This window comes from Artemia franciscana, unplaced genomic scaffold (genome assembly GCF_032884065.1).
Source record: "Artemia franciscana unplaced genomic scaffold, ASM3288406v1 PGA_scaffold_218, whole genome shotgun sequence".
NCBI classification, from domain to species: Eukaryota; Metazoa; Arthropoda; class Branchiopoda; order Anostraca; family Artemiidae; genus Artemia; species Artemia franciscana.
In genome coordinates this window covers 134,388-149,329 of record NW_027062647.1, presented here as the reverse complement: position 1 = coordinate 149,329, position 14,942 = coordinate 134,388, and the positions used below count along the sequence as shown (strand labels likewise).

General features: G+C 33.6%; 1 protein-coding gene across 2 annotated transcripts in view; it reads left to right on the top strand.

Moving 5' to 3' along the window:
* Nucleotides 1-716: 716 nt before the first annotated feature.
* Nucleotides 717-14,942, top strand: part of LOC136041427 (2,4-dienoyl-CoA reductase [(3E)-enoyl-CoA-producing], mitochondrial-like) — a 45,488-nt gene continuing 31,262 nt past the window's right edge. Inside the window, exons 1-3 of one of the 2 annotated variants that reach the window (XM_065726097.1) lie at nucleotides 717-870; nucleotides 10,274-10,488; nucleotides 12,019-12,311. In XM_065726097.1, the coding sequence (XP_065582169.1) occupies nucleotides 826-870; nucleotides 10,274-10,488; nucleotides 12,019-12,311 (553 nt within the window). In that variant the 5' untranslated portion in view covers nucleotides 717-825. The remainder of the gene's footprint in view (nucleotides 871-10,273; nucleotides 10,489-12,018; nucleotides 12,312-14,942) is intronic. The other variant, XM_065726098.1, reaches the window with a different exon arrangement.

The window sequence follows — 14,942 nt, the reverse complement described above, 5'->3', positions numbered from 1 at the left end:
TACTAGGCTTCTTTAGAAATTCTACATCCAAAATTTCTAGTTGTCTTTATCTGTAGGTTGTCTTGAAATACAGAAATCCATGGTAAACCAGAACCATGTGTAGTGGCAAGCAGCAGTAAGTGGCATATTATATAAGCAAGACCCTGTCTATAGCTCAACCGAATTTTATTTCAGTAGAAACAGTAATCAAGCAAAACTAAATGAGCAACTGAAAAATATTAAAATGCTGTATCATTTTATTCTTGGGATTTTGTGCTTATTAAGAGGTTTCTTATTAAAATATTAATTTTTCTAAAAACTACAATTTGGTATATTTTTTTGGGCTTATGATAATAGGGGACTCTCAGAAAAACAAAGTTAATTTGTTTAAATTCAACGAGTAAACCTGGTTCTATTTACTTGCAGAAAATTCCATGCAAAATAACCTATGAGGTTTTAATGGTATGCGTTCATCGTTCAAAAAAATTATTCGATCCAAGTTTCCTGCTTAACAGAGCTTTAAAACCAATTAAATTAAAAAAAGGTGGGTCTTCTCTCTAGAAATAAAGGAACAGAGTAACTAGCTTGCGAAAATCCAACTAACAAAAAGACGTAAACGGTTCGAACTAAGACATATTTTTCAAGTTCGAAGAACGATTAGTCAGTCAGTTACAAATTGCATGCTTGAAAGTTAAACATTGTTTCTACAAATGTGACTACCTGGCGCGGGTAGATATAACCAACGGACGTGAGTGTGGGATAGCCGGAACATAAGTTTTCTTTTATTATAACGCTGTAGTCTTTTAGCAAATAATTTGAAATCACATGACCTGGCAAAATAAATAAATGAGCATCCCAAGTAAAGCTGTCTTGCTACGCAATATATTAAGGGTAATTTAAAGCACGAAGACTTAAGAAACTCTAAATTCTGGTATTGAACTATCACAGTGCAATTTTATATGCTCAATTGCTTGAACAATACAAGTATAAAGCTATAAAGCTGATGAAGCTTGCTGTATTTCAGATAGGCCTGACCTAAGACTTAATTGATTTTTAGGGTAAAATTCTGGTTTAGCTAATTTTTGCTGTCTTAAAAAGGGGTTAGGCTAGGAAAAATGAAACTTTCAAGAATGGGTGAACAGACTAAAGTCAGAGGTGCCATTTTTTTGGGGGGGGGGGGGGTCAGGGGGGTGGGCAAATTTGCCCACCCCAGATTTTCCAGGAGGGCCCAAGCTTCCACCACAAAGGTCCTTTTCTGGCCATAATTATCCATTATGTCTAATATAATCCATTCTGTTCAAATGATTTGAACTAACTGCACACCTATTAGCCAAAGAGCATAATTACCTGACAACCCTTGGGGTAATTATGCTATTTGCTATTAATCATTGTAAACTTTGAAAGAAGGCTAGATTCATAATAAAAGTCTCAAATTCTGTCAAATGCCCCATGCCCACCCCAAGATTTGGCCCAAATGGCGCCTCTGACTAAAGTAGGCTATGTTCCAGGAGGGTATTTTAAGGTAAATCTGCCATATGGCCAATATGGGGGCAAAGTTCATTTGTGATGCAAATGAATGTTACATCTAGATTCAGGTTGCAATTCTTGCTATATATTTGCACATTAGGAGGGGGAGAGTGTTATACACTCTCTAAACATAGCTTAAGGTTATAAGAAATTCATAAATTTCTTAGAAAAACTGTAAAACCAAGGAAGGAAGTGAAGAGAAAGCTGTAAATATTTTTCAGTTCATATAATTGACTTACCAATACAGTGAACATACCACTTGATGCCTTTTTTATGTTCTCTATGAATACAATAATTGTTTCTATTGCAAATTCAAATTTAAGCACTTTTTGAGGATAAAATTCTAGTTTATGGACTTTTGGCTATCTTCAAGGACAGGTCTAAAGGCTAAAGTATGTCCTGGGAAGGTATTTTGAAGTACCCACCTCTACTCCTCCTTCTAGAGGGTCCTGTCTTTTGATGACCTTCAAAAATATGTGTCTTATAAATGTGAAACCTTGCAAAATAGATCTTCTGCTTGAATGAAGTACAACAAAATTGTTTTCAGCTTCACAACTTTGCTCAATCCCAATTTATAAGGTTTTCAAGATATGCAAATATATTCCCCAAATTTTGAAAAAAATACTGATTGGCCCAGTATTCTACTCAAATAACAGGAATTTTATTTTGAGAACTAAAAGCAGAGAAAAAGCAACTGGCAACTAAAAGTTAAGGTAAAATGTTGTTTTGTCAAAATTTCAATAGGTATAAACCTGTCATGTATGCAAATTTCAGGGCCCTCTAGAGGGAGAAGGAGTGGAGGTATGTACTTTAAAATACACTCTTGGGATGGGCCTGTAGACCAATCCCTGAAAGTTGCATTATCCTAACCTAACCCCTTTCCAAGATAGCCAAAAGTCACTAAACTAGAATTTTACCCTTTTTGAGCTCTTACAAATAACAAATTTTCAATTAAAGTATGCATTATTGGTTGTTTTGATAAAATAATACTATGTTTTTGCAGTGCCAAAATTATTTATAGTTAGGTAAGGTTAGTTAGGTTACATTAGGTCAGAAAATGCTATATATATATATATATATATATATATATATATATATATATATATATATATATATATATATATATATATATATATATATATATATATATATATATATATATATATATATATATATATATATATATATATATATATATATGTATATATATATATATATACTGTCAATCAGGTGGTACCCCATTTTGTAGTACCCTACCTATCTCCACTAAGTCTCCTTTTAGAGAGCAGTTTCCTTAGATGACCTTTAAAAATCTTTGTGTTATGAAAATGAAACCATGCAAAACAGATTTTCTGCTTATATAATGCACAAGAAAATTGTTCTCAGGTTTACAACTTTGCTTAATCCTAATTTATGAGGTTTGAAAAATCTGCAAAAATATTTCCTAAATTTAGAAGAAAAAACCATTGATATACCTTAAAATTCTAGTCAAATGACAGAAATAGCATTTTGAGAGCTAAAACCAAAGGAAAACAACCTTATAACTAAAAATTAAGATCAAAAGTTGTTTTGTCCAAGTTTCAATAGCTCTAGACCTGTCAAATAGGCTAGGCAAATTTTTAAGACCTAGAAACTAGAAGAGGGTTTACAGGGAAGTTCGGCAATACCTTCCCAGAGTACATTTTTGGCCTTGGACTTATTTCCAAATAGAAACAGTTGGCATTATTTCTGTTGGCATATTTTCAATAACCATACAAACAGCTTTATTGTTCAAATTGACATGTACCACTTTTGGACAGAAGATGGCAGTGTCCTATCAGCAATCATGTTGTGCCAGTTTGGATTTAAAAATACAGCTGCCAAACAGAGTAAATCTGCCATGGTCAAATTGTTTCCAACCAAACAATTCTGGCTTGATGAAATGTCTTCAAGTTGTTTGATGAATGTTGGAATCTGCTGGGGCATATTCAAAAGATCATTAGACAATGTCAACCATTGGTCCACTTCAGTTCTTTCTATCAATGTTGATCCTTACAAATGAGGAGCATATTGTCTTATTAGAAATCAACATATTACTCCACTTCAAGTGATGATTACATCATCATTTGCTATCAATTTGGTTTCACTGGTCCATTTCAGTAAATATTTTCCTTCTATTGCCACTTCAGCCATGAGGATTGCACTTAAAGGTGGATTCATCATAGATGCAGACAATTCCATGGTTTACAATTAAGTGAATTGCAAATAAAGCAATGGACTAGATATTTATTAAAATGTTAATAACTAGCCTGATCCTACAGTCCACACCAAATGTTATGAGGTTTTTTTTTGCAATTATGTTATGGGGGTTTTCTTGAAATGATTTAAGTTGTAGGGTGTTTATTGTTCATATAACTTATGGGAGATTTAACTTAAGATGACATCATGGGAGTTAAATAAGTGAAGGATTAGAACTAAGGGACTCGGTTAATAATACCCAATGTACTTGGTATAGAATCATCTTAGCATATAGATTCCCTTGAGAGCATTCCTAAAGACTATGAGAATTATACCTGGCGTCTGGATTCACAAGCAAGAACAATATAATAATAAGCAATGAATTTTATTTCAGTGCTGACATACAAATTGTCTGGTAGATGCACTTCAACAAGTAGTGTATTAGAACACACATAAACTCTGTCTTATACGTAAAATATTGTTCCTGTAAAGGAACACTTCACTAACTGAGCCTGGGCATTGACTAACTTAAAAACATTCTGTCTTTTTTGTATATATTTGCTTGCTATGGGGTGTTTGACCTCCCTCTAACCATATCTTGAAACCAGAATTTCATGGTTTTGCAATTTGCAAAATGAACCAGGATTTCACAATTTTGCAATTATGTTCCTAATGAGGTATTGTGTTATTGTGACATTAGCTGCTAACTTCAAAGGGAGGTAACTTCAAGATCTATTTGACATATGCTCTATATTTATGGAGCATTATATCTGGTGTATAATTAACACTTGCTTGTGAAGTTGGTTGTGAATTCTGCTGAAGTCACAAAGCAGTAAGAGTTAATTTTTGTATCATGTTATTTGTCTGATTACTTTTAGGATAGTTTTCAGCTAAATTTTCACTATTCAGACATTGGGTTGCAAAGCAACAATTTTCAAACCCATAGATTGTAGGGGAATCAAAATGTTAATATCATGATAGCACAAGCACCAATCTCCTGATTCTCTTCCTTTAGCTGGGAGTGCTATGTGTGGTTAAGGGCCAAAAATTTAATCCTTCATGTTTTTTCTCCCCAGAATTCTCCTGGTATCCATTTGAAGCTAGCTGGACTCTGACTGAGCTTTTGGAGTCAAACTGCTGACCCCCATTCCAAACCAAACAATTGGTAACATCTGGTCATGAAAAACTGCCCCAAAAGATATTAGACATTTACCCACCACTTCAAAATTTGAATTAGAGCAGAATCTCTGTTAAACCACCTCAAAAGGGATTGTTTCACCAATTAACAATTTAGATTTTTCTAATTTTTATCAATAAGCATGTGATTACCTAAAATATTCTAACAATAAAGCTTACAACACTATCAATTTCAAATGCACTGATAGTCAATAGCAGACCCTAATCACAGATGAACACTTTAAGCTAGAGCCATTTCAGAATTCTGGTGAATCCTGGACATGGGATCTTAAAGCTGGAATAATGTATCTAAGTTGTTGATAGACTATCATGTGTACATTCAGGCAATTGTTGTAAAGTAGAGTAATGAAGAAAAGAAAAAAAGACAGTACAATAAGAATAATATGACATTATCACCTGAGAAAACAGTTGGTATGCTTTTCTAAAAAAATAATAATACTGCAGTACCACATTTAAATGTTGTAAATCAGCCTATTAGGCTGGATGACTCCTTCTGCTACGTAGGCCTAATTTTTGACAGTAAAATAACATGGTTGAGACACATTGAGTATTTGTTAGGTAATTTTAGGAGTAGATTAAACCTTATAAATGTAATGTGCCTAGGGAAAAGGGGTGCTCCTTTTAAGTGTCTTAGTAAAATTATAAAGGCTGATATTCTTAGTAAGCTTGATTATGGTAGCTTTATATATGGTGATGCTAGTCAGAAGAATCTAAAAAAGTTAGATACAGTGTTCCACAGTGTACTTAGGTGATCCATTGGCTGCCTAAATAGTGCCCTTATTCCAGCTATGATGATTGAATTGGGGGTGAGCATGCTTAAGCTATGACATGACAGGTTACTTGTGAAGTATTTCACTAAAAAATTTACTTTAAATGAGGATATAATCAAGATGGAAATTATAAATAATTATAATAGTGATGTTAGTTTTAGGGATAGGAATGCTCCAGCTTTTTATAGGTGTAATAATTTGCTTTCAAATGAGTGCCCAAATATAGTACCCATTAATGAGATAGTTTTTGAGGATAATATATTGAATAATCTATGTGCAATAAAGAATATTGGGTATTTTCCTGTACCTGATTGTGGGGATGATAATAACTTGACTCTCAAACATGACTGGCTAAGACAAACTGAACACTTAAGAGACCATATACAAATTTTTACTGATGGCTCCAAGTTGGATGAGGGTGCTGGCTGTGCAGTGGTGGGCCCCAGTATTTAAGTTTCATGTAGCTTGTAGTTAACAGGCAGCCTGTCTATTTTTTCAATTGAGATGGTTGCTATATATAAGGCATTGGAATTTATTAAGTCATATGGGTTTGCCCAGAATAGGATGATATGCTCTGACTCAGCATAAGCCCTTAAGTACATGATGAATGAGCATGAACCTACTCGCGAATTAGTTTGTTATACCCACCAAATAATTGGGTTTTTAGAGCTTGTGGGAAATAACATACTTCTAGTCTGGGTCCCCCTACATGTGGGAATTGCTGGAAAAGGATCTACTGATATAATAGCAAAGTGGGGTATTTTAAATGGTCAGAGTATAAGTGTAAAATCCACTCAAAATGAATATTTTGCATGTATTTATAAGGTGTTATTTGATAGAGACCTATAATTTTATTAGAAGTTGCATGCTCTGACTCAGCATAAGCCCTTAAGTACATGATGAATGAGCATGAACCTACTCGCGAATTAGTTTGTTATACCCACCAAATAATTGGGTTTTTAGAGCTTGTGGGAAATAACATACTTCTAGTCTGGGTCCCCCTACATGTGGGAATTGCTGGAAAAGGATCTACTGATATAATAGCAAAGTGGGGTATTTTAAATGGTCAGAGTATAAGTGTAAAATCCACTCAAAATGAATATTTTGCATGTATTTATAAGGTGTTATTTGATAGAGACCTATAATTTTATTAGAAGTTGCATGAATCCAATTTTAGAACTTTGTGACTATAAGGCACCACCTGATGGACTTGTGCATGATATTAGATCTGTTGCTGTTACTGTTTTTAGATTCAGGACAGGTCATGCCAAAACCCATTCAGTTTTACTTAAATGAGGGAAAGTTAGCTCGCCCTTCTGTGATGTTTGTAATGAGTCTGATGATGTTTGGCATATTCTCATTAAGTGCACAGAATATGAAGTACAAAGAAATTTGTTTAGAAACCAAATTATAAAGTATTTTGGTGCATTTACAAGGAGAGGAATCCTAGGTCAGGCTAAGTCCCCTAAGTGGGTCCATAAAAAGACTATGTTGTTGTTGATTAAGTATATAAAGAGTTGTAATCTGCATAACATTCTCTGATTTTTTTTTAAGTTATAATGTATTGACTTTTATATTCATTGTATTGACCTCTCTATTTTGTATTTATATTTCCTTTTATAGATGCTTTAATTGTAGTAACTGTATTAACTTATATTTTTATTGTATTGACCTTTTTATCTATTTATTTCTTCTGGTATTTTGGCCTTGTTTAAATCTGAGTACGTTTCTTTTCACAGATATTTTAAGCAATATTAGCAGGATAGAGGTATGATATACATACTAGTGCCAGTGATTTAAGCAAGAACACTCTCTACAGCATCCTAGTATTCTCCCAAGATATCTTAAGTGTTGATGTGACCTGTACCTAAATTTTATTTGTGTGCTTCTCAAAGTGACATGGCCTCATAAGCCAAGTTTTAAAAGAGGATCGCACGTATACTAGCAGTTGATTTGCTCAAACGTTGACTAAACAACAACAACAAGTAGATTAATGTTATTTAAATAGCTAGGATGTAAGAGTAACTTTTAATGAGTTCATATGTAAAAAAAAGTCTTACTGGATTGTAGTTAACCAATCTCAAATAGCTCTCTCCCAACCATCTTAAACCAAGATATAGAACTTCTTGTCTATGATTATTGTCTTAAGTTTGGAGCTTGGAGAATGTAAGGATTCTTCCTTGGGAAGCTTCCTTGGGCATTATAAAAAGAACAATCACTAGTAGGTCACCTATGGTGATGACTAAATTATATAAGGCATTGGTCAGGCCTAATTTGGAGTTTGGCATATGTGTTGCTAGCCCCCTCAACAAAGGTGACCAGCAGAAGTTAGAAACAGTTCAGAGACGGGCTACAAAAGCAATTGAGGGATGCAAGTACTTAAGCTACTCATCCCGTCTGAAACTCCCCACTCTTGTCTACAGACGTAAAAGGAGTGATATTATTATGACGCATAAGCTCCTGAATTATAACTCCAATAAATAATCTATTTCAACTTGAGTAGTCTGCTAGAACTAGGGGGCATAGTCAGAAACTATCAGAAGAGAGCTGCCACTAGACGACGCAATAACTTCTTCACTTACAGAATAGTGAGTTTGTGGAATTCTCTCACCGAAAAAGCAGTCACTACCCCAGTTCTGCTGCCTTTAAAAGAGCGGCTGATGGAGAATGGTCATCAAAGCCATGGCGAACTGAGTGAGATGCCGTTGAGACGTCCAACCACCATCATCACTAACCAGCGATTCTACAGGATTTAATCCTTATTTTGCTGACAATGCGATTTAAGGTAATTTTTCACCTGTCATTATCACTTGATTTGGGAAAGCAACTTTGCACCTTCCCAGGATTTATACAAAATTGTGCTACTGCAAACCAGGCTATCCTGTTATTTTTAAGATAAATAATTCTAGACATAACAGTCAAAAGGTTGAAACAATATTGCCCGCTTGGATATGATGTGTACATTATGAGGGAAACAAATGTCAAATTGTGTAAATAACATATGTTATATCTTTTTTAAGTAAGAATCATACAATGATGGCCAACCTGTGTAATCAGATGACCAAAGTGAAGTCCTTGATCCCAAGGCTTCTCCAAATTTCATGCACATTGGCATATTGACCTCTTTTAATGCAGAATTATTTAGGAATAATATATGGAATGTAGTCTCAGAAACAAGGGATCACATGTACTTTGCCTCTCTGGTATTAGTCCTAGAGTGCAACTTGTTCCATCAAGCATGGTACGTTTATGTTATTCCTCTCTTCGAATACAATGGTGCATTTCTTGGCATATGGGCTTGAAAGTAATGAGCAATATCAACAATTAAGAAATGAAGAAAATTATTTTCGTGCAAGGTGGACTTCTGTTCCCTTAAATCCCTGTTGTTCATGGTAAAGTTTGCCTGATGCTGTATGTAAAAAAGATCAAACTGCAACAAACACAACCAGTTGGCAGTTCAAAGGTGTTTCATTTACTGATTGCCCTTAACATTTTTGAGCTTGTGAGTATTTAAGCATTTTCATTCTTATAGTATTACATGTACGTTCGTGTCCATTTGAAGCACCTCTGTTCACTTGCCCTCTCCCTCTACTGACACTTGGTACACAACTTTGCAGTGTTGATCAACTTATACATCTAGTGAATAAACATTCTATAATAAAAGTTCATTGTTTAAATGGTAGGGTATGTATGGTTTGGGACAAATGTGTTACCATATTCCTGTGTGGTATGAGAAGCTGGAATGCTATTTAATTGACATGTTAGTAATTCTCAACCAATTGGATATCCAAACAAACTTTTTTGCATTATGAGTTTATTCATGCTGTTATTTGTTGGCATCCCTAAATGGCAGAAGTTATCATTTTGCTGTTGTGTAATCTATAGTTTTCAATTCTCTTTTGGATAAGCCTTCTACTAGTGATGTCAACCACTGATTTGGAATTGTTCCCATTTGAAATAAAAGAAAGTGTGTTTGTGTCCATCTTTCTTGGAAAAAAAAAACAAGAAATTCTGGTTGTGTTTTTCTGTTTCTGTGAATTTGTTCAGTTTTTATTATGCTAATAACTTGACATGTAATTTAAAATTAAGGAATTTTGTGTGTTTCAAGTCAACAAAAAAAGTAAATCTGTTTGATGTATATGTTGTTATTAAAGTTCTGTTTTACTATTGAGTCTTTGTATCTATTGAAAAGGATGTACAAAATCTATAATAATGAGGAATTTTCAAGTAGCTCCTCAAAGAAATTCACTGTCTTCAGGAATTTCTTGTTTTACTTCTGTGTTTTATTTGATGAAAAGGCAGTGTGGTCTGTCATTGTTTTGACAAGGATAAGTTTTTTATGACAGTTTGTTACCATAAACTGCTTGATAAGAGAGAGAAGCTTAAAAGGGATCAAGGGCTAGTAGACATATTGTGTATAAAATCATAATTGTGCAAAATCATGAAACATTACTCCTGGCTGAAGGGCCACGAAATGGAGATCAGCTTCCCCCAGTAGAGACTGTAAAGTCCAATACTGTATTCTTTCCCTCTTTTCCACATTATTTTATTTCAACATGCTGATCATCATTATTTTCTTCTAGATTTCATATCCAACACAGGGTCTTGCTTCTTCAGCCATGGTCAGCAACTCAAATAAACCACAGGCAAAATACTTTCCAGCAAACACTGCTCCAATGCTTCCTGAAAAATCTTTCTCTGGTAAAGTTGCTTTTATCACAGGTGGTGGAACTGGATTAGGCAAAGCTATGGCAACAGTGTTGAGTAAACTTGGAGCAAAGGTGGCAATTGGAAGCAGGTTAGCACTTTTGTGCATTTTACAATTTTTTATATTTTATAATTTTTAATCTAAAATTATAGAAATTCAAGATTTTCAACCATGTGAACAAGAACTGATAGTTTTCCATGGATACAAGTCTTTTTCTGTGATTGTTTCAAACATATAACGTTATTTATGTATATGATAGAAATAATGTCTTGATGTTAATATATATATATATATATATATATATATATATATATATATATATATATATATATATATATATATATATATATATATATATATATGTATATATACATTTTTCTAGCTGCCACAAAACTCCCAAAGTGCCTCAATTCAGGTTTTTGTGGCAATGAATAAGTGTGAAGAAGAAGCAACAAACACTAGAGCAAACAAACACTTCTTGGTATTTACTGACAAACGCTTAAAAAAGAAGTAGGAAGGGAAGATGAAGTTTATGCTTTTTTTCGTTAATCTGACTATTTGCACTGACTGAGCTTCTGTTAGTTTAAGATGTTATTTTGAAGTGTAACTTTTTATACTAAGTTGAAAAATATATGCAGTATTCCTAGCTTTCACAGAATTGCTCTAGTGCCTCAGTTTTTTTTTTGTAATTAACAAGAATAAAGAGAAAGCAAAATACGATAGAAAATGTGTTTTTAAGTGTTATGCTAAAAATACTAAGCGATATGAAGCTTGTCCCAATATTTTTTGTTGATCTGATTATTTCCACTGACTCATCAATAAAATATGCTGTTGCATATTTCTTTTTAGAAAGTTCTCAGTTTCAAATGTATTTTTTTATGTTCAATACAAAAATATATAAGGTATATCTAGCTCCCACAGAATTGCCCAAGTGCCTCAGTTTTTATTTGTTTATTTTTTTTTCCGTGGTAATTTTTAAGAGTGAAGAGGAAGTGACAAATTCTAGAAAATATGTTTCTAACTGCTATGTGACAAACACTAAAATAGAAATAGGAAAGGAAAGTTAAGCCCTCGCTTATATTATTTTTGTTACTCTGATTATTTGCGTTGGTCCATCAGTAATACCTGTTGTTGCTTTTCTTATAGAAAGCTGCCAGTTTCAAATCTCACCTTTTATGTTAAGTTCAAAAATATGTATTGGTATGTCTGTTTTCCACAGAATTGCCCAAGTGCTTCATTTTAAAATGATTAAAATGTCACCTCTTACAATAAGCTCATAAATATTTAAGGGCATTTCTAACTTCCACAGAATTGCCCAAGCACTTGATTCTAAAATGACTAAAATGTCATTTTTTTACAATAATTTCATAAATATATAAGGGCATTTCTAGTTTTCACAGACTCGCCCAAATACTTAATTTTTTTTCTTTTCTTTTTTCAGTAATTAATAAGTGTGAAGAGGAAGTGACAAACACTAGAAAATATGCTTGTAACTGCTTTGTGACACATATTAAAATAGAAATAGGAAAGGAAGATGAAGTTTGTGCTTATATATATTTTTTGTTAATCTGATTATATACGCTGACTCGTCAACAATATCTACTACTGCTTTCTTTGTAGAAAGCTGCCAGTTTTGGAAGAAACAGCCAAAGAAATCTCAATTGTTACCGGGAACGAAGTGTTTCCTGTTCAAGTTGATATTCGTGACCCTGTTGCAGTAAAGAGTGCTGTTGACATGTGTGTATCTAAATTTGGCTTACCCAATATTGTCATCAATAATGCTGCCGGAAACTTTATATCTCCTACAGAACGTCTTTCTGCTAACGCCTGGAAAACAGTAATTGATATCGTCTTAAATGGGACTGCATTTGTTACGATGGAAATTGGAAAAAGAATGATCAAAGAGGAAACTGGTAGCTTTTAGATATTTTAAAATAAACACTAATATAGAAATTGTAATTATCTTTGTATTCTTTCATAAAAATGTTGTATAATCCTTTCAAAGATGGTCCAAAAAAGATTTTTTGAAGATGACCTATGTTGGTCTAATATACAGAATAATTGTGTTATATTAGTTTAAGTTTGTATAATTCATTGACGTGTTCCTAACATTCATCGTGGTATCTTTCTCGTCGCTAGAATTTAATCTTTGTTGTTTGCCACTGCCATTATGTATAACTTGATTTTTTACATCCTTCTAACGTGTAAGGGGTAAATCAAGCATAAGAGAAAAGGAGAAAGTTAAAAAGTGTCATTCCTAGGGCAGAACTAAGGTAGATAGTCATAGGACTAAGGAATGGAAGAATTGGATTGATTTTGAGATGATGCGTGACGAAATTATTTTCGAAATGATCTCGTTCTGAAATTATTTGAGTAACAAATACCCTTGTTATTCATTTCAACCATGCTTTTTTGACTTTGAATATTTTTCCAATAAATTTTGAGTTACTTGAAAATCCTATGGGATCAGAATGGCAAATAAAATTGCTGAATGATAGAAAAAAAGGAAACTCGGTGGAAACCAAGAAAATCAGTCAGGGGTATTAGAGCACCAACCAATTTACCTCTAGGCTGAAGAGAGTTCGAAAAAAAGGGATACAAAAATTCACAAGATGGCTATAAAATTAAAGGATAATATGGAATATCTGAAACAAAATTAAGTTTAAAGTAGCAACATTGATTCATGGATCATGCAGCACTATTCCATGGACATCATCCCTGTGATTTAAATTTAGCCTAATATTTTCTCGAGAAGGGTTGTTTTTCTTTTTAAGTGGATCCACAGAGGTTTAGTTAATGACTTAGAACAAAGCTATTCTTTTTTGACCACTATTATGTTTGGGCCAGGACCTAGTCACCATACAAGGCTGATTGGAAATAGAAATGGCTACAAGGCCTCTAATTTTTGAATTTTTAATCATATGGATGAGCTTGCAAGTTTCTATGGGATTCAGCGCGAACAAGAATAATGCGATGACGTAACAGAATCTATGGGACCATATTTGTCCCAAGAACTTGTTGTGATAGAATACATTCTACTATTTTGTCGTCCCTTGAAGTACAAATACTAAAAGATTGTCTCTCCCCTCCCGTCCAGATACTGATTTGGAGAACCTGTCAGAGTAAACATGAAAATTTCGGTATAACAATGAGGTTTCTGCAATTCAGAAACTAAATTAGCTTTTATTCACTCTAGACGAGAAATATGATTGTGATTTAAGCTTTGAACAATTAAATAGATTCTAACCCGCAAAACTAGTTTGCACGAGTCTGTTGTTTTCACTTTATCTGATTAAGAAAATATATATACGAGTTTGTACGAAAATTTTACCGTTGCACTAAATTTTCAATGCTAAGATCCAGTTGGATCCTATGATGATGAAATTCAATCTTCCTTTTCACTGGCATGATTTGAGAATCATGCACTTTGGATGAACATTACTGAAATAAAAAGGTCTGTTGCTGGAAATTTCGATCCTATTTATGAACATAAAACTTTTCTTGGAATCAAGTTTTGGGGAAATCTATAACAAAATTATGTTGAAATATTTTTTTTTGTCTTATCAGGCTGTTGAAGTTTTCGCAAATAGCGGTCTTTGGTTTAGGGGTTTAAAGTGTGCCAGTGCCAATAGAAAATCATCAGGTTTTATGACCTAAGAAAAAAAAGAAGGCATCTGAAGCGAAGTGGCAGTGGTGTGTTTAGGTATGGGGTCCAAGGGAGAATGTACCCTGGCGCTAGTTTTGTTTTCCCTCCCCTATGTTTTGAAAAATATCGTTTTTGGAATAGTTTCATTGAAAAAAACCTTTTCCTGTACTTTTATTGAAGAAATTGAAAAAAAGATACACCGCCTAAATTTTCCTCGTTTTTCTTCGGTACTGATGATCAAGCATCTCACAATCTTGTATTAATATAGTTGGTTGGAAGGGTCTTCAAACTAAGAAAACAGGTCAATATATGATAAATGTAAGAAATTCTTGAGAAAACGTTCAGATTTGGAAGTTCTGAGGGGGGGGGGTATGAAGCCCTCTGCATGCACGTTTGGCTTATATTGAAAAAAAAGGTGAGAACTATAAGTTAAACTCTGCGAGAGTGAAGGTCTTTCAAAACAGTTAGAGAAAATTAATTTCAATCAAATTTTCAAGTCTCCTTTTTGTATGTCTCAATTGCAATATGAGCTTTCGTCTGGTCTTATTTTCGCGCGTTTGATTTTAGCCTCCACATTGCTTTCAATTTGTTTGACTGGATTTTTATGGGACTTTTCTATAAAATAATTCTAATTGTTCTTAACTATATATGTGTTTTGTTCATTCACAGTTTGGTATTACATGTTTAGAAACATTTTGCATTTAGCTTATCAAAACGTTCTTTGAAACATTTACTTTTAAGCTCAAGGTTAAACATAAATTGTGTGATCCAAGTCGAGCCTAGCATTCTGGCTCGAAGTGCTTGGGGGCCAGCAGGTTATAATCCTTTTTTATCGCTGATAACAAGGTGAAAAAATAAGTGTTCAACTAATTAATCTAGTCAGTTCAACTGACTGGTA